The 24,234-nt window shown below is 38.4% G+C and overlaps 1 protein-coding gene across 4 annotated transcripts in view; it reads right to left on the bottom strand.

Moving 5' to 3' along the window:
* Nucleotides 1-24,234, bottom strand: part of CDK14 (cyclin dependent kinase 14) — a 330,859-nt gene that overhangs the window by 51,753 nt on the left and 254,872 nt on the right. For all 4 annotated transcript variants that reach the window (XM_064506052.1, XM_064506050.1, XM_064506048.1 and 1 more), the window contains 2 exons: nucleotides 17,273-17,412; nucleotides 14,078-14,224 (listed from right to left, as the gene is read on the bottom strand). In XM_064506052.1, the coding sequence (XP_064362122.1) occupies nucleotides 14,109-14,224; nucleotides 17,273-17,412 (256 nt within the window). In that variant the 3' untranslated portion in view covers nucleotides 14,078-14,108. The remainder of the gene's footprint in view (nucleotides 1-14,077; nucleotides 14,225-17,272; nucleotides 17,413-24,234) is intronic.

Genomic DNA, 24,234 nt, shown 5'->3' with positions numbered 1-24,234 from the left:
TCAGCAAGTATCAGTGCTTGATATTATATAAATAAAATAGGTGAGAAGCACTAAATAAATAACAGCAACCTCTGCAGCTTTCACCTAGTGGAACTCCTGCTATTTTTGCCCACGTTGTGGGCTGATCTAGAGCAGTGTTTCTTCCTACAAGCCTGCAGCTGGAGATGCTTTTATACCTTACATGCTTCTTTAAGGGCTCATGCATTCAGTTTAAGTTGTGTTTACTCTCTGCCTTTCGCAGTAACCCACAGAAAAAGAATTAGATTTCTAAACCACTCTGTTCCCCTGAGGTGCATTTCAAACACCTTGCGAAATCCCCAGGGGAGCTGCTGCTTCCTGAGCCCATAGTCAGAGCTGTGTCGGAAGGAGAGAGGGCTACATCCTGCAGTCCTCTGCAAGAAGCAATGCTGCGACAAACTGGCAAAAGTTCCTACTTTTGGTATCACACAAGCTGATACAGCAGCTTCCCAGAAACCCGTGAGGTTTGGAGATGATTCCTTTATGGGAAGTGAGGAGTCTAGGCCAGACAGCTTCTCCAGCACCTGAAAATTCATAAAATCTCAGCTTTTATGCTAAGAAAATCAAAATCAAAACTTAGTATAAAGTTTCTGGTCAAGGATTTGGGGCAGAGCCAGGTCAAAAAAATTTTGTATGCTTTATTCTATCTAAATATGCCTCCTAAAAATTCAGTAATATATGTAATTAGCCTTGGGGATGCTTAATATAGGGATAAAAATTGTTAAAAAAAAAAAAAAGGAGGAGGAGGTGAGGCAAAATCTTGGAGAATGATTTTGAGAGAGACATATCCGTTGACTGCAACCCATGGCTAACAGCAAAGATGGAAAAGGAGATTAAAAAGGAAATGATATTGAAAGCAAGAGATACAGACAAAAAAAAGAAATGGCCCAATCCTAGGTTCAAGTTATGGATTGTTTCATTCTGCACTATTTAATTTGAAACATAATATATGAAACAACTGTTGAAATTGTATGTATTGACCCACTTTTCATCAACAACTGCTCACGTTACCTGGAGCTGTTTAGATTACCCCAGGCCTCACTGAATTTTTCTAATTCTCTCTACATGCCCCTGTCCCACCCCCCATTCCCCCAAACATAGGCAATTCAGTCAGCAAGTGTTCTTACACACAAATAATGATAAAAGGAGCCACTGGCATGGAATATGGGCTGTGTGCACTCTGTTTTTCTCAGTCTGCACTGTCCAGGCGCACATGACACACTCGAGCCTTTGCAGGAGGTGTACAGCCTTTGGTTAGAGCCCAATCCTGGCTGAAAAGTGATTTAGAAAGATGGGTTATTTCACCAAATGCACACTAGCACTTTCCAGTGACTGCTCAGAAATTTGAGGGAGAAGAAAGATGTAGGAATCAGATATCAGATATCCCCCCAGTCACTCCTAATCTTCCCTAGAGAGTCAAGGACAAACCAGGATTCACTAAGGACAGGGAAGTCAGAATTCAAGCGAGTGTCAAGCTGTGGGAATACCCTTCTGACAAATGTGAGGCACAATGAGGCATTTCCAATTCCCTCCTTGCTACTATTCTTCATTTGGATTATGAAGTTCCTAGGAACCAGGAAAACACTGACAACTCAACATGATCAGCTGGCAAGTGAAAGATTAGGCCATTTTGACATGGCGTTGCAACTGAAACACTCATAAATTATGGAAAACAAGAAATTAGCTGGTTAAAAAAAAAAGAATTACTGAAATTGCTTTCTCCAGTTCAAACTGAAGTATTTCTACTTGCTAGAAAATCCGGATTTCCGGGGAATACTTTGTTTTCTAACAATTTCTTTATTTTCAACAATTTCTAACAATTTGCTTCTACTGCTGAATGATAACTTTTCTGGTCACTAACAGTGACACAATCCTAGGAAACAGCTTCTCTGCACTTGCCTGGCTTCCTAGGCAAAACATTCTCCTGCTCATGTCCAACCAGCTGTTGCCAGATGCAGAAAGACATCATAGCCATCCCATGGTGGTGCCTCAGGGTATAACTCCAGCAGGTCCCTCCAGGTCTGTATGCTTACTGATCCTATCTTGACCTTACTGAGCTAATATAACTTGGGTACTTCCCAGACAGCTTTCTCTCCTTTCTTAATAGAAGTCCAAATTTCCAATTCCATTTAAGTAATTTAAATGTATATCACTTCCCCAAACAAAGCAGCAGAGTAGATAGTCATTGAGTAATGAATGCCTTCTGATCTCTTCAAACTCATTTCTAGTTTTTTACTTAAATAGTAGTTGGGCGTCTGGAGACCTACCCAAATGTGGAAAAACTCCCCCCCCCCCCCCCCCAAATCTGCATGGAGGATATTTTTATTCCAACATTCTCCTCGTTTTAATGAGCTTTGCAAAGGACTGAGGCTGTGCATCCATTAGAGCAGAGCCTGGCAGCCAGCATTCACAGTGTGTATAGGAAAGAACTTTGCACTAAAAAGTTATCTGAAAGGTAAAGAATGCTTGTGTTTACAGTGCCTTATTAACTCTGCTTTTTGGCAAAACAGCAGACTGTTAATGCTAAGCTTTTTATATGGAATACAAAATAGAAAACATTCATCTGTAAGTCTCTGTACAAATATTTTGATTAGGAAAGTCCTTTTAAAAAATCTGATTCTGATTCATATTAGGCAGAGAAAAGGAAATTCAACAGCCTGTGGTTATTCAATAAAGCAAACCCTGGCTATTCCTATACTAACTTTAAGACTTCCTGATGGATGAAAGAAAATGAAAGCTCAAGTCACAGAAATGTTGGAAAAAAATCATCAAGGATCTGAGCACTAAGCAAACATTCCTTGTAATTCAACCAAAAGACTGTTTAAGCACTAGCTGCAACATAAGCAAACTTCTGAGATGCACATGTTTAATATAAAAGAGAGAACATTCCTGAACAAGAGGAGATATTTTTTGTAAAATAGTTCTTCAGGAACAGATTGCAGCCTTTAAATCTCATTTACTCAGCCCAAGATGGCATTGTTGTGTCTAAGTTAGTTTTGGTAACTAAGCCAGCTCCGCTCCCATTGAAGTCTATGACATCCTCCCCTTGTCCGCAGGAGGAGCAGAGCTGCATGCAAAGCAGAGGCTCAAAAAGATGCCACACCATGATTCCATACTATTTTCTTACATTTTTTCATATTTTTTCAGAAATTTATCTATAAAGTTCATTCCTACTGACATGCAATATACCTTCCATAGGGAAACAGAGGCCAGAGAAACAAATGAAATGATTAGCAACCTTAATAGCCAGGGGTTAGCCAAACTGCCTACACTGAAGGGTTTGCCTGCAATTTTATTGTTACAAAATGTCTCAGTGAAAACTAAGCATTTTGTAATGCTGGTATTTTATATAAGCATTCTTTAAGACCATGACAGCCAGCAGAGCCTGTAGTCTTTTCTTCAGATTTAACTTTATACACTAAACCTAAACACATTATTTATTTTTAAAGCCATGCTTTCGAAGGGTATGTAGTTGTTCCTGGAAACGAAATTGTATCATACAACTGGAACTGCATTCTGATTTTATGCAGTCTGACTAAGCATTAAAAATGAGCACTCTTACAATTCAACTTGCATCAGAAACATTTCTTCTACAACAGCAGCTTGAAAAAAGAAAATCATCGCTGAGAAAACAAAACACTGTCCCATGTTAATAACGGACGCGGCTCCTATCTACCAGGTTCTGTTAAATTGCTACAATTGCCCAGATAAACCATTTGAGAGTATGTCAGGTTTAATTAATACAACATGACCTGATCATTTCCACAGTTAGGAAGAAAGAAGTTCGCATTCTTTAAATCCAGAGCTCAACCTGGAGATTATGCTAAGTTGCTTCATTCACAGTCCACACTCCTCTGCACATGTCAGGAGGACAGCATTTGTCCCCTCTAGTGATAAACAAATTATACATGAAATCAATTCCACTTCACAATAATTTTCCCTATTGGGTATTATCTTCCCTGCTCTGCTCCCTCCAGTTAAGCTTGCATCCTGCAAGTTGCTAATGAGCTGGGGGCTTTCTGTTCCAGGTGGCACCCCCTGCCTCGAAGTCATGACATTTCCCATTTCGAATGCTGCTGGCATTTTTCGACAGCTCCTGCTAACTAGCCTTTTTGACCCGCACTAAGAGGAACTCATCTGATCGAATCCTCTAACCTGCCAATCATTCCAGCAAATGATCTTCACAGTCACTCCCAAGGCAGGAGGGGAAAAAAAAAAGAGAGAGAGAGAGAGAGAAAGGGAGAGAGAAAAAGAGAGAAAGCGAGCGAGCGAGCTAGTGGGAGAATGATGGAGTAGGCAAGCAGGCAGCCTCTGCAGCTACCTAATGAGAGTACTTTAAGTCTCTGAGGTAGCTGAAACATTGAAAAACTGGTGGGAAAATTAGGACAGAACTGAATGCCTGGTGCTGTAATTACTGATCTCTTTCCATCCTGAGATCATTTGGAGAGCAATGCCTCTGAGATGTGCCATTTTCTAAAGAACACAAGTAAATTTTACCATATAAATAGAAAACAGATATATTTTTTTTCTCTGCCAGCATCAATATGCAAACCTCTTAATTCTGCTCTGCCAAATGGTGTTCTTTGCAGAATTAATTAGGAGCTGTAAGCTTGTTAAATGAATGTCTTCACCTAGGGATGATTATGAATATTTTTTTGTTGTTGATGTAAGCCATAAATAGCATTTTTAACCTAATTTAAATGCTGGCAACATTTACACCTCTGTATTTACACGTGTCTGCACACAGACACATAAAACAACAAATACAATATCTACATAGTCTAGATGTGACTTTGTGGGCTGAAACCAGACAGAGTCATGATGATGACTAAGTTGTTTTGATTCTGTTTGTTTTTGATGTAACAGATTACTTACTGTTGAATCCTTTGAGCACACAAGGACAGATTGAATTGCGTAGGGTTTTTTTTGCCTTCACATGACTAGTTTTAGCTTTAAGCTTTTAACAAACTTAACAGACAGGCTGCAGACTAGCTAGATTTTAATTCACATGCAGTGCACATACTGAACAACAGAAGCGTTGAAAGCAGTGCACAATAAAAATTTCAGAAAGAAAACTTTAATAAAAGGGCTTATATTATGGTATTACATACTGTCACTGTATTGTTACAACATAAATTCCAGAAAATGTAATGCACAGTCCTTATATTTATGTCAAAAAACATAGTTACAGCAAAGATTGTACAGAATTAATAGCTGGGTACTAATGGCAGAAAATGATCTCCCAAAATTACTAATTAAAAATACATATATGCTCCAAAACAACATTCATAATTTATAACAAGAGCACACAATTATGGAAACGGACAATCCTGTCTCCACTTCTTTAAGTATCAGATGATACTGTTTCAGTGTTATTCTGCTGTATTACACATTTTGTATCTATTACACATTTGCATTGGAGAGCTTAATATTTTATTGTGGAATTTTTGGGTTCTCCCCTTTAGACTTCTCAGAGTAATTTAACAATAGGAGCATGTGGGAGAAAAAAAATCAGAATAAACCACAAATTATGGGGCAGAATAAATTCATATATTTTTATTAACTGAGGTTTTAAAAACTGCTGTATTTTTAGGCAAGATTCTTCCTACAGCCAAGGGTACTCGATGCACGTTTATTTTACTGGGTGTTGCCTTCAGAGAGCATTTTGCACTCGTTGGTTTGGTTTCTTTGTTTCACGGAGAATTGGGCAACGTAGACTACCTACTCAAAACACTGACACAAAGCGCTCTCTTCACAGAAACAATTTTGGTATGTGGCATTACTAAAATTCTTTTTTGTTTTACAACTTTGCTGAAAGTGAAATGTTTCATTAATTCTGAATGCTGCAAATTATGCCTCTGAGGCAGTGCCTCTCATTAGCCTTGCTGTCTGTCTAGGTTACAGGCCGTATGTCAGCGCTAGAAGGCTCTGCTTTGTCTGGAAACCTCAGTTTCTCCCCTTCAGTGGTTCCACTTTTCCTCTCAGACAAAGCCCCACCGAGGAATCACGTGACAAAATAATCCTAAAGGAGAGGTGACTGTCCATGAGAGAATAAGGATAGTTTAGAGCTGCTTTTGCTTCCCTTCCAGTCATTGTCATTTATACATTGTCCTCCGTGCATTCAAATGTCATGCCAGACTATCAGCCCTCTTCAACTCAAATAGCCTTTTATGCCTAGACACTTCTTAAAGCATCAATGGACCACAAAGACTGTCTAGTGGGAATCGGTTGCTATCCTAATATTAATAATACAATACAGTGCACTTACAGCACAGACGATTCTGTCTTCTGTATCCTAAATTTAAGAACAAACAAACCGGAAAGACAGATAAAAAGTGCTGCAACTGAGCACAGGTATTCATGCAAATACCACCAATATCTTTCCTACAGCAGGAGGAACTGTTAAATTAAAAACCTCTACGCTAAAAATTATTTCAGAATGAATCTACACAGTGCTGAAGGCAAGTTATCATGCATTAGAAATGAACTAAAAATAGGCACCAGACCATGCAAAGGTACAAGAAAATATGATATTGTACCTTGACAAAAGTTCATCTGTAATATTAGCAATGCTCCCTTTTTCTTCTGCCAGCTCTGTAGCTGATTTAGCCATAAACACTACAACTTAAAAAAAGCATGCTAGTAAGTATGTGACCATTAACTTCATGGAATAACATGGAGTATTGTAATTGCAATGAAGGCATCAATCTGTCCTAGTCATGGACATTTGAAATATTTGTCCTACCAAGTACAGTAGGTAATAAGCCAAAATGGGAAGTCCCTTTCCCTCTCCTGCTTCCTTTCTTTTCTTCTTCCTTCAGCCCTAAAGCAGCTCCCAGACTAACTCTCCTCCCAGAATCCTGCCCATGGTTTTGGGAGCTCTGTCCATGCTTACTTATTTCAATGTGTCAGCCTTTCCCTTCCCTCCAGTCTCTCCTACCGTTCCTCCCATGCAGCTCAGGACATTCATAAACAGTGCTCTTTTATTCACTAGGCGTAGGCTATATGGAGGCCACGTCCTCCTCAGACATTTTCCTAAAACCTTTCCAGGGTTCTCCCATCTTTCCATCGCCGCAACCGTAACTGCAGCACTTTTCATGTGTTGCTTCCAATACAGGAACCACAGGCACAGGAGTAGATGCTGTCCTGATCTTTTTTTAGTCTATGAATCAGAAAGACTCTGGAGTTCGGCTGGCTTAGTGAAACTGTAAGAAGAACAGTCGCTGGGCAATCAGTAAGGATTCACCTGTGGTTCTTAGAAGGCCTTCACTGACTGACTTTTCATAACGGTATTCATTAGAAGGTGACCGACTCGCAGTGAGGATCTCTTCCACGAAAGCCAAGAGACTGCCTGTTCCCCTGCTTCTGCTGAGTGTGATCAAGCGAGTGTCTTCCATACCACAACAGACAACACTAGCTATCGCAGTACCAGCGTGGGAACACCAGTAAACCTATCTCAAATCTCACCGACTCCTGGATGGGGTGGTGTGCTACCCTTTACTGTGGCATACTGATATCACCCAACAGACATCTGTGTGTTCAGCTGCTCCACCTGCAAGCCCGTGTGTAGCTTAAGGGACATAAGGGGCTACAGTGAAGGTGGCCTTGCAGTGGCCACCTACTTGCTTGGCCCATTTCGCCCTCTGAGCAGATCCTGCTCAATACAGTGGGATTTTCTTTACAGCTGAATGGCTGAATAGAAGGCAAAATTCAGCCTATAACTCTCATTTTACACTAATAGGGATAAGATAATAAATTCTTAGACATCAAGAGGAGAATGTAGTCCAATGCCCGGAGTTTTTCCCTTGTGTGTTAAATTTAGGGCATATTCTATCAGTGTGGTGATCTTATTCTTTGATATTAAGTAAAGCACAGCTGGAACAGTCTCATAAAACCATTATGTTGTTAACATATGAAAATAATGGCACTAACAGTATTAGAGAGCCAAAAATATCTTGGATCCTGCAGTTATCTTTCACAGCTTAATACTAATTTAACATTTTACAAAATTGCTGTTACAATTTCAACTCTGTTTAGTACCGTCATTACCAGACTCAAGCCCAAATTACTTTCAGCTGCCCACCACAACTGCCTCTTATTAGCCTTTTCACGAAATTTATGCAAATCCAGTGTTAGTTAAATAATTAAACTGGCCCTCAACATTCATGTATAGACATTGTTTGGTACTAAAAGATGCAAAAGATATTTAAACCTCCCATCTTCAGTACTTAGGCCTCCATCTTTTCAACTGCAGCAGCACAATGAGTGTTTGTATACATCTACTTGAATCCGTTTCTAAAAAAAAAATCTGCATTTTTAAAATGAAACTGTTAACTGTTGTGTTTTTATAATTCTGCTTTTCTCTATCAAGGCAGATTTACCCTGAGTTTTAAAATCTAGCATCTATAAAACACAGCCAGCTACTTTCAGCTTTTGACTAAATCAACAATGATGAAATTTGGCTGACTAATGCAACAACCAGTCCCTTCTAATGCAGACCTTCCTCCACTCTGATTACTACAGTTTTATCCCCTGAAGCTGGACAGATGAAGATTTAGACCCACGGCGCACAGTTTTCCATGGTGATTCAGCAATGTTGGGATATGCTGGATAGCAGAAATGAGGGGAGGTAGTGAATTAAAGTGACTTTTCAGTACTGACTGCTGACACGTACACTGCTGGACTATAGCTTCCCTGCAGCTTGACTAGGGCAACACAGGCAAAAATGTTATGTTCCCACACAGCAGTCCTGAACAGGCACTCTTTCACAATCTATAAATGCAAAACTGAAGGAAAAATAACAAAAATGAAAATATTTGGATAGGTCTGCAGTATTCACCTCTCCTGACATACAAGCTAGCAAATACAAAAAAGATATCTTTACATAATGATTCTGTGTTTCTGAACATCCCTAGGCAGAAGCAATCAGCTCTTCAGCAACTAGCACTTTCTGCCATTATATTGGTAACTGCCATCTATTACGCTGCAGTTTGTTTTACACAGCTGAGCTGACCTGAATGACGACACAGGCTCCCCAATAGGCTGGGCTGATGGCAGTTGCTGGCTTAAATGGACAGAAAGAAAGAATTCAGCATGCTGCAAATGAAATTCAGGATTGCTCGGATGCATGTGCGTGTGGAGCAGCAAGACAAATAAAGACCACTTTTTGTTTTGCTCCAGTGAATTGTCAAAGAGATTTAGAAAGTCAGGGGATCTCATTATGGTAATACAGGTTAAAGACTTTAAAAGCATATGGTGTTACCATCCTGAATTAAGCTGTCCCTGCTGGCTCTGGGAACCACACAATAGGTCAGAACCACATCTCGTGTCTTTGGGCAGCCAATGAGAACTCAGGGTTATACATTACCACAAGAAGACTTTGCCTGCTGTCTGGTATCAGGTAATGCCTTGTCTTTTCAATTACACTTTGACTCATCCTTCTCCAGAGGAACAAGCTCTAGCCATCTATTTCACTGGCCAAAGGAAAGAGCAGCTCTAGAGTTTTTCCTGGTCCATTCTTGTCTTTATAAAACAATATAAGTAGGTGAAGGGTGAAAGTACAGCTTCCACAGAGATGCTTTCTGCCCATTGGAAAAAAAGGAAAAAAAAAAAAAAAGAAAAGATGCGACAAAAATCTTCAGGCCCAGAGTAAAAATATTCTGCTTAATCACAAAGCTTTAAAGATTTTTTGATTTGGCCAGAAGATGTCTTTTCTTTCTCCTCCGAAGGCCCCATCTAATTCACTGCTGACACATTTTTCTGTGCAGAATGGAGCTCCTTACTACGTATTTACTAATTTTCTCCAGTAGGGAGCATTCTGAAAATTGACCTTGGTAACTTCAGATGTCAGCTCTTTCCCCACGGGTACTGAGATAATGCATTGTCTCTCGCTTGGAGCCCATGACAATGACACAATTTAGCCCATAAAGACCCTAATAATAGTCTGGGTGTGACAGGGATTATCTAGGTTTTCAGAAACACGTCCCAGGTTACTGGTATTCCAGACAATGTTTGGGTTTGTAAGCAGCTATGCCACAGAGAGGCAGCTGAAGAACTACAACATTTTAAAGATAGCAGAAATTCTCGGGGATGCACCAGTTGCTACGACTGTCCCCTGCAGCCCTTTCTGAGGCAGCAGATGAGGTCTAACAAATGATGATGCTGCCATTTAAGAAGCCTTTAGCTCCTCTCCTTCACCAACCTGCCAGAAACTGCTGCTTCCAAAGTTGGCATAAGATGATGCATGCCCACGTCTCAGCCCCTCCAGGGTCAAGCCCAATCTCTTTGCTTTCCAAAAGCTAAACAAAGGTGGACTTAATTCAGTGGGTGCACTGTTGGGGCAGAAACTTCTGGCAAGCATGTGGACAAGACAGCAGGAGGTGATAATTTCTTATATTATCACAACAAGATTTGGCACAGCTCTTTAGATGGAGCTCTCAATTTTATTCTCTGTTCTGCCTTGAACGAATGGAGATTAGGAATATTTGGAAGGAAGAAGCAGACAGAAGACATAATACTAGAATTTCCTTCCGTACCACTGAGATTCTGGAGTTGGCTGAACATGGTTTCTTGTTCAGTCTTTAAATTTGTGTGTCTTCTAGTAAGTTCCACTATCATGTATAAATGTATAAAAATATATTAAAAAACTGAACCATCCCCTAAGTGTCAGAGGATTTAGAGACCAACTACCTACAAATATTTCTCTTTTGTAGTTTCCTGATGAATACTGATGTATTTTAAAATATTTACAATGAAAATGCATAGCCACTGTTTTAGGCTGGATGCATTCAAATGAACTAGTCTGTTCACACTTCAGAATTCAGATTCTCTACAAACTCAGTCCTGAGCAAGGACCACATCCCTTCCACCAGGGCAGTGAGCGCACTCTCGTGTTCTCATGTGCACCAAGAATTCCACACTTGGATTCTGAGGAATAATATGTTTCTGAGAAAGGGCTGTATTTTACACTTCATGGTAAGAAGTAGTTGCTTCTGTTTAATTCATTGGACCTAGTTTAGATGCCAACTCTGGGATAAGATGGCCTAAGCTCTAGAAGTATGTACTTCTCTTTAATTATAAGGAGAATCTAGATGATTAGCTCAGATGCAGACATCTACATATGGTTAGATAGATCCCACCCTTTCTGACTTCCTTACCTATATATACACAAGGTCAATTTAAGAAGATGGGTAAAACATGCATATACCTGCCTTGTCCTATAAGCTATAAGCACTTGGTTGCCTTTGTTTTTTTCAAAATCTGATTTATTTTCTTGCAATATTGGCACTTTAAAATTTTTCTTCATCCCTACTGTCAGTGGTGTTATCTGACTAGTCTCATTGCCACTTTAGCAGCTTGTTCTGTTTGCCTCCATCCCTCTAACTCTCTTCATCTCACCTACCTGTTAACTTCATGGCCCTGGAGAGCCACTGTCATCTTTCTTTTCACTTTTCATGCACCCCGGTGCTTCACGGAGCCTTGTGAATGGAGACTCCTCAGAAGTGCTTTAACTGAGTATCTCATAATAAATACCCCTTCCTTAATGTTACAGTCCTGCTTACTGCAACTCTAGTCCTCCACTAGAATAACTGACGCAGCTCCTAACTTCTCTATATAGGTCATTTTACTGATTGAACATCCTACTTGCCAGTCACTGCTCTACTGTTTAAAATCACAGCCACCCACTACTTAGATTAGGTCTTCACCAGACCTCCCTTTCACATCATCAAAACCGCGCTCCTCTTTTTTCCAACTCCTTTCACTCTCCGTACTGACTCCGATTTCCTCTTGCTTGGTGGTCTTTTAAAGGTTTCCGCCCATCCTGCCAATTCCTCGCACAAGGCCAGGTTCCATGTTCACATTTCCTCTGCCTCCCCTGCTATTCTGGTTTCTTCTGCTCAGTCGCCAGCTCCCTACACTGGACTTACAGTAATAGGACTTATATTTTGTGCTAATACTCTGCCAGTATTACCAGCTGTTCCCTGCCTTACATTAAAAATCAAATGCTACAGTCAGGAACTCATCTTTCATTGCACTGTATGCAACTAAAACAACACAGTCACAAGCCACAATAGAAAGTTGTAAGCAATAAGGTAATGTACACAAATCAAAACTTACAACTTGTTAAGTGCCTCTGGATCTGATATGATGAAAGGTGCTATTCTGTGTAAATGCTGTGGGTGAGTAGCCACAACAGTACAGGAGTGTATGTCAAAGGTCCACATGACGCTCTCTTTCTTCTTACAGATTTTTTTTTAAAAATCCCCTGTATATGCTTAAATAGGTGTCCAGTAGAAATCATCAAACTGTTCTCTTGTATGCTATTTTACATGCTAATTTTCAAATACAAACTTTCTATTGCATATTTTTGTACAAATGCAAAATTACATTTGTTTGGAGGCACCAGAAAGGAGATTCTGTACATTAGAAATGAGATTCTGTACATAAGCTTCCACACAAAAGGTCTTTAGCACAGATGGGCACATTCTAAATTTACTTTAGATGGATGATATGTCACGTTGGAACAGACAAGGTTGAAGAGATGTCTGCAGGGACACAGCCCCAGGAAAAAGTAGGGATTAGCTTGTCAATAAAGATGTAAACAGACTGCTCTGAGGCGGCCTCATTTCTGACATTAGAAAATCTTAAATGGTTTGCTGGAGAAGAGCATGTGCAAAAACTGGGCCAGGTTGTCAGGGCTGAAATCTATTCATTTCAGCTTTCAGTGGTCGTTGTCTGTCATGCAGACAACCTCCACAATATTACAGAGTTAACAAAAATTGCACGCAAATGTGTAACAGCAAAACAGTGAATATAATTCATTAGGGAAAGTCGACACGTGATACTGCAACAAGCAGGCATAGCTAAGGATAGACTTAATGAGACTGTCAGCTACATGAATATCAGACTATACCTTTGGATAGGTGCAAGAACAGCATTTACATTTATCCCAGCTCCTAGAACTTCCATATCAAGTTATTTGATACTAGTCACATGAAACAAATTATAACAGACTTAACATTGAAAAGCAAATGTGACTATAAAAAGAGGCAGGCCTGGGTTTTGACTGAAACAAATCTGTACTTTGGATATTTTATAAAACATTATGAGTATGAAATTATTATGAGTGTGAACATATATATGAATGTGTTTCTTTTATATCCTGTATGCTTCTTATATTATACATACACACACACACACACACATACTTAAAAAAATTGCGTTTATATACAATTGCTACCATAAATTATTTCACAGATTTGAAAAATAGATGAAAATACATCTTGTTGTTCCTGTCTCAAGGAAAAAAAACCAACAAGCTTTGGCAGAACATCTAATACTGCTAATGTGCAGGAGTTTGTCTCGTGGTAAGTCCCACTGAACCAGTACTGGGGTGATGCATATGGACAGAATAGAGTTAAGAGAGTGATATAACAATAGCCATTCCCTTATTTTAAGTTACTCCTTAAGCAGCCTCCCTACTCCCCTGCCCTTCGCAGGTTCTATTCTACTGTTCGAGCATCGGAAGTCACCTTGCACAATATTTCACTGCTGTAATAGCTACCATTAAAAAGAAGGGGTATCAAATGAAAGCCATCCGAGAACAAAACCAGTTCTAGTAGGAAAGATGAAACTCATGAGCGTGTCAGCACCTCTGTCTCCATCAAGAACATCCTTCTGCTGTCCAGGAGTTAAGGCTACCAGACCTACCAAACTAACCATTTTTGTCCCTGCACCAAAGTGTAACAGCAGAACAGGTAGCATATATTTTCTTGCTCCATGCCTTACTAGGGAAGAAAACATCAGTCCAAATTAAAGACAACCTAGTACTTAATCTGCTGGCGCTGACTTCTGCAATATTCTCAACCTGTCAGTCACATTGATCCTGCCCACAAGGCCAGGAACTTACTCTTACTCATGATCTATATTGCAAAAACAGATTATCTCCCTCAACAAGAGCAATTTAAGAAATGCACCGTTCAATTTCATATTTTGTTTCTCCAAAGGGAACTAAAGCAAACAGTATTTTCAAAGAAGTATCTAATAATAATCATCTTACCTGCATCATCTCTTGTGAGCGTAGGTATTCTTCAGTGTTTGCTGTTTGATACACCTTTGCCATAACTATTGTTTTTTCCAAAGACTCTCATGCTTTCTCCAGCCTCTGGCTGTAATCTTACATTCGGTACAGTAAAAATAGAAGACACTGCAAAAAAGGGCACCAGTTCAGAAACTTGGATAGTTCCCCAAAAGTTCATTTTAAAATATCAGTTAATATATATATGAGAAACACAAAATTGAATAAATAGATACAGTTTTCACATATACAACCTATTTATGCAAATAAGCACCATAAAAATTTTAAATGGAAAGAAATTACATGAATTATGACGGAAGCTATGTGATGCAACCATTCTTAGCTGTATACAGTTTTTAAAAAGATATGTTTTCAGGGGTTTTTTTTGGTCTGTTTACTTGTCATACCACCGTATAATTAATATTTGCCATTTTAAAATTTCCTCTTTGATAGCATTTGGAAATATATAAGAAAAATACAGCAAGGTTCTTTAATAATTTGACATCATGTATTCCATCTTCAAAACCTTGATACCAGTAGAACTGAGCTATTGTGTTAGATTTCATTCTCTTGAACTGTTAAGGATAATTAGGTTCGCTAAAAAAATTCAAGGCATACAATTCCAATCAATCAATATTTTCTGACAGAAGACCATTTACTGATTTTCCTCCTCTCTTTCTTTCTCCCTCCTCCACACCTATGAGTCTTTCCTTGTTTTTTAGTGTTACATCCCCAAATTTGCAACTCAGCAGTAGGAGTAAATTGTATAAAATATATTCTATGATGAATACCCTCCACTGCACAGATTTGTAAAGTCGTAATGGTATTTTGATTACAGGACAGTAGATTGTGCACACACACTTCTGTTTTGCATAAAGTCTCAATGTATTTATATCTACATTTAATTAACTATCAATAGGAAGTCTTTCCCAATGTAAAATATTAACCCAGACAACTAGAATAACAAAAACTGGTAATTTCACTACACAGTAAACATTTTCCCAAGTCTCCAAAGTATATGACTTCTTTGTTTTGTAAATATGTTTACAAGTATATCCAAGTCATACGAAATAGAAATGATTGTAGTATTTGATACTGGGATTGTCCTTTCTTGCATCTGGATTTATGCTTCATAATGATTATCTACTAGACACAGAAATAGTCTTTCTGTAACTCAAAATTTTACTGGAGGCATTTAGAAGAACCTTGCTTTAAAATATAATGATTTTTCATCTTTATTCTCCCCCCTTCAAAAGGTTTCACTGCTCCTGATGTTTAACGTTATGCAAAGACGTGTTTCTGCCAATGAATATCGCCTTATGGTTATGCTTCTGCAAATAACCTGCTGTGAGCTGATAAAAGGATTAATGCAGCCAAAATTCTTAATCTGTGAAATTACAAATTAAATTCTCATATTAAAAATACCACCCTGAGGTATTTTTTGTGGTTTTAATTCCCCTCTGGTGTTCTGCATACATTGTGCTTGTTAATGACTAGGACAAGACTGTCTCTGTTGGCAGCCTGCTGCAGAGTGATAATGTGTAGGCATTTACTTCACTGATAGAACTGGATTTAGCCACTGACTGATAAACTAAGTGGCAAGTGGGTAATAAGTCCATATTAACAGAAAAGTACTACATCAGAATTCAGAATTCATAGACTATCAAAATCCTGGCTAGACTAAATCACACAGTCAGAAGGATTGAGATGTCACCAATGCAGAGTGATTTTTGTTTTCCGTTTAGTGGAAAAAGGATAAATGAACTGGCATTCTTGATGTTTCATTAGTCCTGAAGTAATGAATCTCTTTGCATCACGGTTTCAGAAAAGACAGACTTTCAACACTGAATCTTTCGAATTTCCAGCTTCTAAGGTACCGCAGTCAGAAAGCTGAGTGGTGTGGGCAGAGGAGAAACTGGGGGTCTTTTGCAGAGCAAGGACAAGGTCTACAGCAGAGCCTGTGTGGGACAAAATCTTAGTGTTGCTAGTTAATTTTAATGTTCATATTCTACCAGCTGGGCAGCAGTCTTCAGAGCAGAGTCAGAGTGGGATACTTGGACTGCCAGTCCACAGAACTAGTTCAGCCCGTAGCTGTTACAAGTGTTGAATACTGAATAGCTAAACTTTTGGAAGAGGAAATTTTTCTACCTGTGACTGAAGTAAACAAACTCTATTGCTGAATAATATTCAACTCCTTTTTATAAACAAACTTGTCACAAGTGACAACTTCTCTCAGCCATGTTTACGCACGTATGTGCCAGGGTTGCATTTCCAACCAGAGATTTTTGTCTTTGTGTACTGAATATGAATGTTCTGTTAATGGATGTACCTTTGAAAAGAGAAAATAGCATATACTACTCTACTAAAAGCATGCTTTTCTTCACCATATTGATTTAAATCAAAATAATGATTGCTATTCCCCTGTGAAACCTTCAGAACATTCTCTGAATCAAAAATAGCATGTGTGGTAATATTTTAACACTCTGGAAAAAGATATGGAGCTGTATAATATAAATGATTTACAAATATTTAAGAGAGAATTGACAGCACATGTGTTGATAGGAACATTTTTGCCAAGTCAACTTGAATGCATTTTGTTTATTAAAAAAATTAAAAGACGTATGTAAATACTGAAAGAATTCTCAGTTAATAATATCATCTGTAATCCTCTTCTTATACAGTTTAATTCAACAAATCAACCAATTGTCTAGTTTGTGTTTCTCAGATTTCTGAATGTCAAGTCCTTTCTTAAAGGTTACTGTTATAACAGATACAGTTTCTGTGAATCAAACCCTGCTGGATTTTTATACTATATGCTGCAGCTAGTTAAAAAGTACTGTGTGTTATAAAGTGAAAAGCACTAAATATGTAAATTGTATTTTTCCTTTTGCTTTATGACAATTCAGATAATTCTCTTGGCTGCACACATAATCAAATACAAAGATAGCTAGCTGCAGACTGCAGAGCAGAGATAGCAAAACAAGAATCCATTTTTTCCTGTGTCAAGCTAACTGTAATTTCAGCTACACAGTTGCACTCACGTATTTTGTGTGTGGGTGTGCATGTGCACAAAGGTGTTTGCATGTGAGTGCTTGCATACATACAAGTATACATACATACACATCTGTATAAACTAGTATCTTTATTTTTAATAAATTCAGAGGTGGTTATACTCACTATCAGTTAACTCCCATAGCCGTGGGGGCAGATCACTGAAATACTCATGGCTCAGGGCTGCCTGTGCCGACAATCTGCTCTTTGGGAAACATTGGAGTAGTTTGGAGGCTAGATCTTCTGCATGATTCACATAGCTCAGCCTGAAACACAAACAAGGAGAAGTTTTTTGTTTTTCTCAAAAACGATTTCTTTATGCAGTTTACTAATACCATCTGCAGTCAGCACCGTTGAAACACTGAGTCTTGCTAGCCACTGTGAAGGCAAAGTCTCTTTTGGAGCAGTTGCAGGAAATACATTGCTCAGGTTAAGGAGTCAATGAATTACTTCTGGGCCAGTATCTCAAAATCCGTCCAAATTTTACATCTATAAAGCACATAATACGGCATATCACATATGCCCTACCTACTTACTCCTCATGAGCAAGAGCATTTTGAAAGCAGGCTATTATTGTATGGATTTTTCCATTTACATTTTATTTGAACACACTGACAGGTTGAGAATTTACAGGGCTGGAAACAAATGGTTATTAGTATCTAAAAACATGAAATACAAGCTGAAAATAACAGTAGTATTTATACAACTTTATGAGATATCAAATATTAAAATCCAACAATGCTTAACACACTACATATGTATCACATTACACATAGGCACTTGTCTTTGGGGAAGTACTGACTTCTTATTTTTCATATACATGGCATATACATATATATGGCAGGGTGCTGACTCTTCATTAGCTATTAATGCAATGCAAACATTCAATCTTACATGAAATAAATTTATTTTCTGAGCTGCCCAGGGAATTCTGAGAAAACTCATTGTTTTATGGGGAGCAATATGCTTAGAGATATTATGTCAAAACACACAAAAAAAGATAGATTAAAAAACAATAGATCTGGAGAGGAAAGAGTAAAATAGTAATCAGCGGAATGAGGCTTTGGTTGGGTATCCTATGGCCTCCTCCTAAGCCTTAAAACCCTCCAAACTTTTTGTAATACGCGAGCAGAACAGAGGTGCTGTATCTTGTGCACATTGATTATACTGCTATTACCAGTAAGTAACTTTACAAATTCTAACATGTCTTTGCTCAGTAAGGATCTCGTCAGGTAGAAATGCCAAAACGTATAAAAGGTCTCTTATTTTCATTGCACTAGTTTACAAATACAGATATAGTAGACTGCAGTCCAAAATACTGCAGTATTTGAAACAGAGTTTGTTATTTTCCTCTAAAATCAATAATCTTACAGCATGGTTCAGGCAAATTCTCATTCTCCGTCAGCTCAAGCTGGCTTTCTGGAATACCATTCAAGAAAGATGTATGAAACAGAGCTATTCTTTCATTTTCCTGTACTTAATGTAGGGATGACAATGGCATAATTTATAAGCAACAGTCAGTAGTGTGTGCACTAGTGAAAACTATCTCCAACAATGAAGAGACAACACTGAAACGCTAAATTAAAAAAAAAGTTAATCCAGTGAGAATTTATAACTCACCAATGTCACAGACACAACGTTTTGTCTATGCCCATGCTACACTCAGTGTGAATAGGCATCATCTATTAAATTTTAAAAGTCAAAAGCATCTCTGCAGACTTTCCTCTTGAGATTTTTGCACATAGTAGCAAATACAAGTGTTTAGTATACTAAATTGTATGTTAGCATATGGATGATATGCTATTTATAATGAGCCAAAAATATACCACTGGCTGCCTTTTGAATCTCTAGCATGTGTGTGCAATATAGCAATTTTTGAATACCATGCCTATCTGATCTATCCTTGAGAACAGATAGGATATTTGTCCAGAAATTATCTGGGGATCAACAATTGCGTGGAACTGCTGACCACTCTAAGACTTTATTTCTCATCAGCCATAATCTTACAGAATTCCCAGGATTTGGGTTTGATATTGCTACTCTAGGTTATACAGAAGAAAATTCTAGCATTTCTGCTGGGTATCTTCTTTTTCACTTCCAATTCATGACAAAATAAAGGCATACTGAATGAAACAGTCACTGTAAATTAAGTTCTGCAAAAGGATTGATTCTAGACTTCTTACGCTATCACATTGTGGACTTTTTTCGTTCAGCTTTTGTAAAAATTACAAGAAAAGTTCATTAGAGAACACAGCAAACTATCAGGAGAAAAGGCTATTCTTAACTAAGAAAAGGAAAAGGAGGGCAAAATACCCAGGGAAAACTTGCATTAATTCTTCTACACATCTAACATTCCCAAGGACCAGTGATTATATTGAGTCAGTGAGGCCTGTCTTGCGTCCTAATCCCACCTGTGCCAATTATTTGCTGAGAGGTCTTGGCAAATCATTTCACTAAAGTTTTTTATTTCCCACACACAGCTAGCTGCATCCTTTTTTAGGAACCAAAGTAAACATGTTCTGTCTTAAATGAAAGCTCCTGTTAAGACGCAAAAATGGGGTCACTAACTTAAGTAGTGAAATATTATCCTCCAATGTAAGAAAAAGAATTGCACCATTCATTAGTTGCTGCATAGGTACAGTGAAAATGCTAATTAAGGGAGCCAAAACATCAAGAAAAAACATTCAAACATTAATGAGTTCTGAATTGTAGTTAAAATTATGGGTGATGACATTCCAGTTCCTTGGTGCTCTTGAATACAGTAGTGCCAAAATTTTGACTGAATGAATGGTCAAAGTGTCTGGTATACTGCTAAGGTGTCTTTAACAAGAAAAAAAGCAGATGTACTAATAAATTGAAAATATTTTAAGTGGGAACAGTTTAAGAAATCGAAGTCACCTTCCCAGTCCAGAAATCAAAAAGATACCAGTTCACCAAGAAGATGGGTCAAGAAGCCAAAGACAAATATCAAATAATCAGCAGATAATAAACAGAATATAAAAACAAGAAAAATACCTGGGGCTGCAATCTAACCACATCTACTGATGAAATAATTGTGAATAAATCAGTAAAAATTAGAACCAGTCTTAAAATTAGTAAATAGAAAAAATACTAAATTCATTGCACAAATAGGCTGAAAAAATAGTTCAATTGGCTCTAATTTTAACATTTATTTGCCCTTATAATATGTAGAATAGTGTTGGGAGGATTAGTTGTTTATACAGTGCTTTGAAGATTCCAGTTGCTACATTATTAGTATTGTTATGTTCCCAAGCATTTATAGATTTTAAAGTCAGAAGGGACCATAATGATCAAGTCTGACCTTCTCTGTAATACAGACCAAAAAAGGTCATCCGAGTAGCTCATGCATCAAATCATTACTTCTAGTTAAGCTCAGCTGTATCTTTAAATCTACATAAAAGTTTTGGTTCTGTTTATGGAGATTTGCACAGCAATGCAGAAATTCTTCTCTAAAAACCATATCTTCTGCTAAGGTCATTTCTGGAAATCAGTGGACACTGCAGAAGAAATATGTCTGTGCCACCCTGAGGTTGTCAGTCTTGCAACTGATGCCTTAGTGGAATGTGTGACTAATTTCGTGGCTTTGTTTAAGGACAAGCTATTCTTTTATTTATGAAAAATGCACTGTATGATCATGTACTGAAATACATCTACTATATCAGAATTGTTTGGAGAAACCCATTTAGTGCCTAACCTCAGTGGGAAAATTTCGTTTTGTTTCCTTCCTTTTTTTCTTGGCCAATAGTCTCTTCAAAATCTCCTCCCAAAAACATGAATGATTTGTCTGATGTAAGTTTGAAACGTGATTCCTCAACAGAGACAAAGGCTGAATTTTCTGATGGGGTTCAGTAGTTAAGTATCTAATACAGAAAAGTTAACAAAAAGAGCTAAAGAGAAAAAAGATTTGATTTTTAAATACACCTCCTTCAGTATGGTGACAGGATGGAATTTCATACAATATGGCTTTGTGTCTAAAACATAATAGCATGTTCTGTCTCACAGCAGTTGGGCCATATAGTTACTTGGCATGCATGATATGGCAAGTCTCAATATTCACGCTTCACTTACTGTCACTCTAATGACTGAGGAATAGTTATCAGCCATGACAGCATACATACTTTCAGAAAATGTGGTCTACAGCAAAATACAGAGAAACCTTTGGCAAGGAACATTAAATAATACCTAGTATTGTTATAAGATATACTGTGAATATTTTTACAGGCGTACTCTGATGACATTTGCAAAAACACATTGATTTTCAACTTAATCTCAAAAACTATATACTGCTTTTGCTGAACAAAAACACTGTATTAACCTATCTCACTTTAAATATATATGAACCTGATTAAATTTGAACAGTTGTAAATCCCATTGGATTACAAGAATTTGATTTAATTTCAGAAAACAGGCTTAAATGTCTTTCTACTGCAAAGCAAGATAAGTATTTGGTCAAGCAGAACATGACTAAGATCACTGAAGTTTGGTTTAAACTTTTGAGAAAAAAAAGTTTTGGGCATGTGCAGTGAACTTCTGAACTTGGGGTGATTTGCTTTTAAATGCAGTGAAGAATGCAGCTCAAATTCACATTGATAATTGAGACAAATGGGCGTTAAAATACACAGAGATAATATGCTGTCTATATACTCCAAACAGCAAGAGGTAAATACTTCCCAAAGCAAAAATCATTTACTGGGCATATTTTCCATTTCAAGGTATAATTCTCACGGCATATCATTAATTCATTTCTCTTGACTGCAGTTTACAGCATGGCCTAAAGGAGTGAGGCACCTAATTCCCTTTAGAAATCTCAGCTCTGCTTCTTTATTCTAAGTAATCCCTTGTAACCTGAAGCACTGAAAGACAAAACAACAGTTAACTAGGATCACATATCATTTAGCAGAGTTTAAAGTTTAATGATATAAAGAGAATAAAACAAAAAATTCCCTGCATTAGTGTGAATTAGAGAGTCCACACCGTAACCCTGAAAGTTTGCTTTACAGAAAAAGCTGTTACACGGCAATCCTCTCTAGATAACTAAAGGGCTCCTGTACAACCCGTGCATGATTTAACCTACAGTCGCACAGCCACAAGGGCCATATTCCAGTTTTAGGATTTTCCCCCAAGTCTGCTTGCGGCTGCCTTGATCTTTCCACCTTGTCCTAGCTTTAGGCCTCTCCTGAGTTTTGACATGCAACTGTGCCAACATTGTATATTACAGTTAATGTTTTCTTTGCAAAGCCATTTGACCTTCCAACCAGCTGATCTGGATATGCCTTTTGGAGCCTTGACTGTTTTGTGTCTCCGAATATGTGTGTGACTCTACTAGGAGCAGCCCTGTAGTACATAAATCGGAGCAGGGCTTACCTTAAGTAACATCCCCCTTTTACCAAACGTCAACAGCTTTGTCTGTTGTTACATCCATGCCGAGAATGCCTACTGTCCTCAAAAGAAATGACTTGCCAGCTCCAGTGTGCAGAAATGCGCTTACAAACTGCTCACCTAACACGCCTCGTGCACCTCCGTGGAGTTGAGAGAGAATTTAGCTCTCATGAAACCACTGCAACAAGTGAACACAGATTTTGATGCAGATGCTTTTAGCTTTCGATACAGACAAAGGCATGAAACCTGAACATCAAGACAAAAATCTAACACAGAAATTATTTTTTCTAAATGTTTTACACTTCTGATTTATTCCACTACCTTTAGGAGGTGTCCTACTCCTTATAAAGATTTGCGAGGGAGGAAAATAGCACAGAAAGTACTGAGGACCAAAACTGAAGGACAAAGGCAAAAACCATTTAAAGGATCACTGAAGCGAAGTTTTTACTCGTGTTGCTGATCAATCACCAAATACAGAGTTTGTTCTACAGCACAGTGTAGGGGTACCTCAGGCCAAACTATACAGTATGCATTATATAAGCTACAGTCAAACACAGCCACAAGGGCCGTACTTCAGTTCTGGCATTCTCCCCCACATCTGCATGAGGCTGCCAACAACAGGCCTAGCTTTGCGCTGAGTTGTGCGCGTTCTTCAGAAGAAGCTATCTCCAAATGTCGTATGTCCCTCCTCCCCATCACAAATTGAGGTGCTGGCAGCAGTTTAGATTCAGAAACACTCAGCCGGGCAGGAAAGCTCGCCCTACAGGCTCCGGAGGCCATTGCCTGAATTGCACTCTTTCAGCTTGGTACCTCATGAGAAGCAAGATATAAAACAAAAGCCATGACAACGATTTATAATTATTCTCACTAGGATATCTGCACAGGGCTAGAAGTATCAGTGTTTCGTTCTTTGGTATTGCTGTTAATGTAGATGTACAAGAAGGTCGAAGCCCTGTTTGGAAAGCTGTGGAGATTAGTTCATTCAGTGCATTCCAGCAAGGTAATAACCCTGACCCATTTGAACTAATTCTGACTTAACAGTTTCACAGATGCCATTAGCTGGGAAGCAGCCAAGGTGAACAGCATTTTCTGAAAAAAATGAATGTAACAAATGAAGGCGCTAACAAGATAGGCAACATTTTTTTTTAATTAAAGTATACTTACTCTAGGTATATCATTTTTATACACTTGGTAAATTTTTACAAGAATCTACTGGCCCAGTACATAAGCTGTAGTTATAGTTCCAGCTCCTGAACTTCTCCAAATGTAGCATTAAGCTGTTAATCTCTTCATCTGTTTTGAGAATTGTTGGTTTTCTTACAAGAACAAGTAGATGGAAGTGACAAATCATGTAATGCTCCAGTCCAGAAAAATCAGAACTAGCTGTTGCTGAGCCTCTCCAAATAGCAGAGTAAGAGTGATCAGTCTTCCTGACTCTGAGTCACATAACCAAAGTGTTCGTGGGACCCATGAAGATAAATCTCGGGGACCCAGGGGAAGGGGCAACTCCAGTAGCAGCTCGATGGCAGCATGCAGTAATGTTCTGCAGCGTGCTCTCCTGCTCCAGCGGCAGGTTGGGTATGCAATGGGGAAAGGTGACCTGACCCTATTGGCCCAGGAGCAAGTGGTGGCTTGCTTCATCCTACAGGTAGAGATCATAAGGACTTAGTCCTCCTAAGGACTTAGCT

This window comes from Dromaius novaehollandiae, chromosome 2, assembly GCF_036370855.1.
Source record: "Dromaius novaehollandiae isolate bDroNov1 chromosome 2, bDroNov1.hap1, whole genome shotgun sequence".
Taxonomy (NCBI): Eukaryota; Metazoa; Chordata; class Aves; order Casuariiformes; family Dromaiidae; genus Dromaius; species Dromaius novaehollandiae.
Note: the sequence above shows the minus strand (reverse complement) of the source record. Positions and strands in the feature narration are given on the sequence as shown.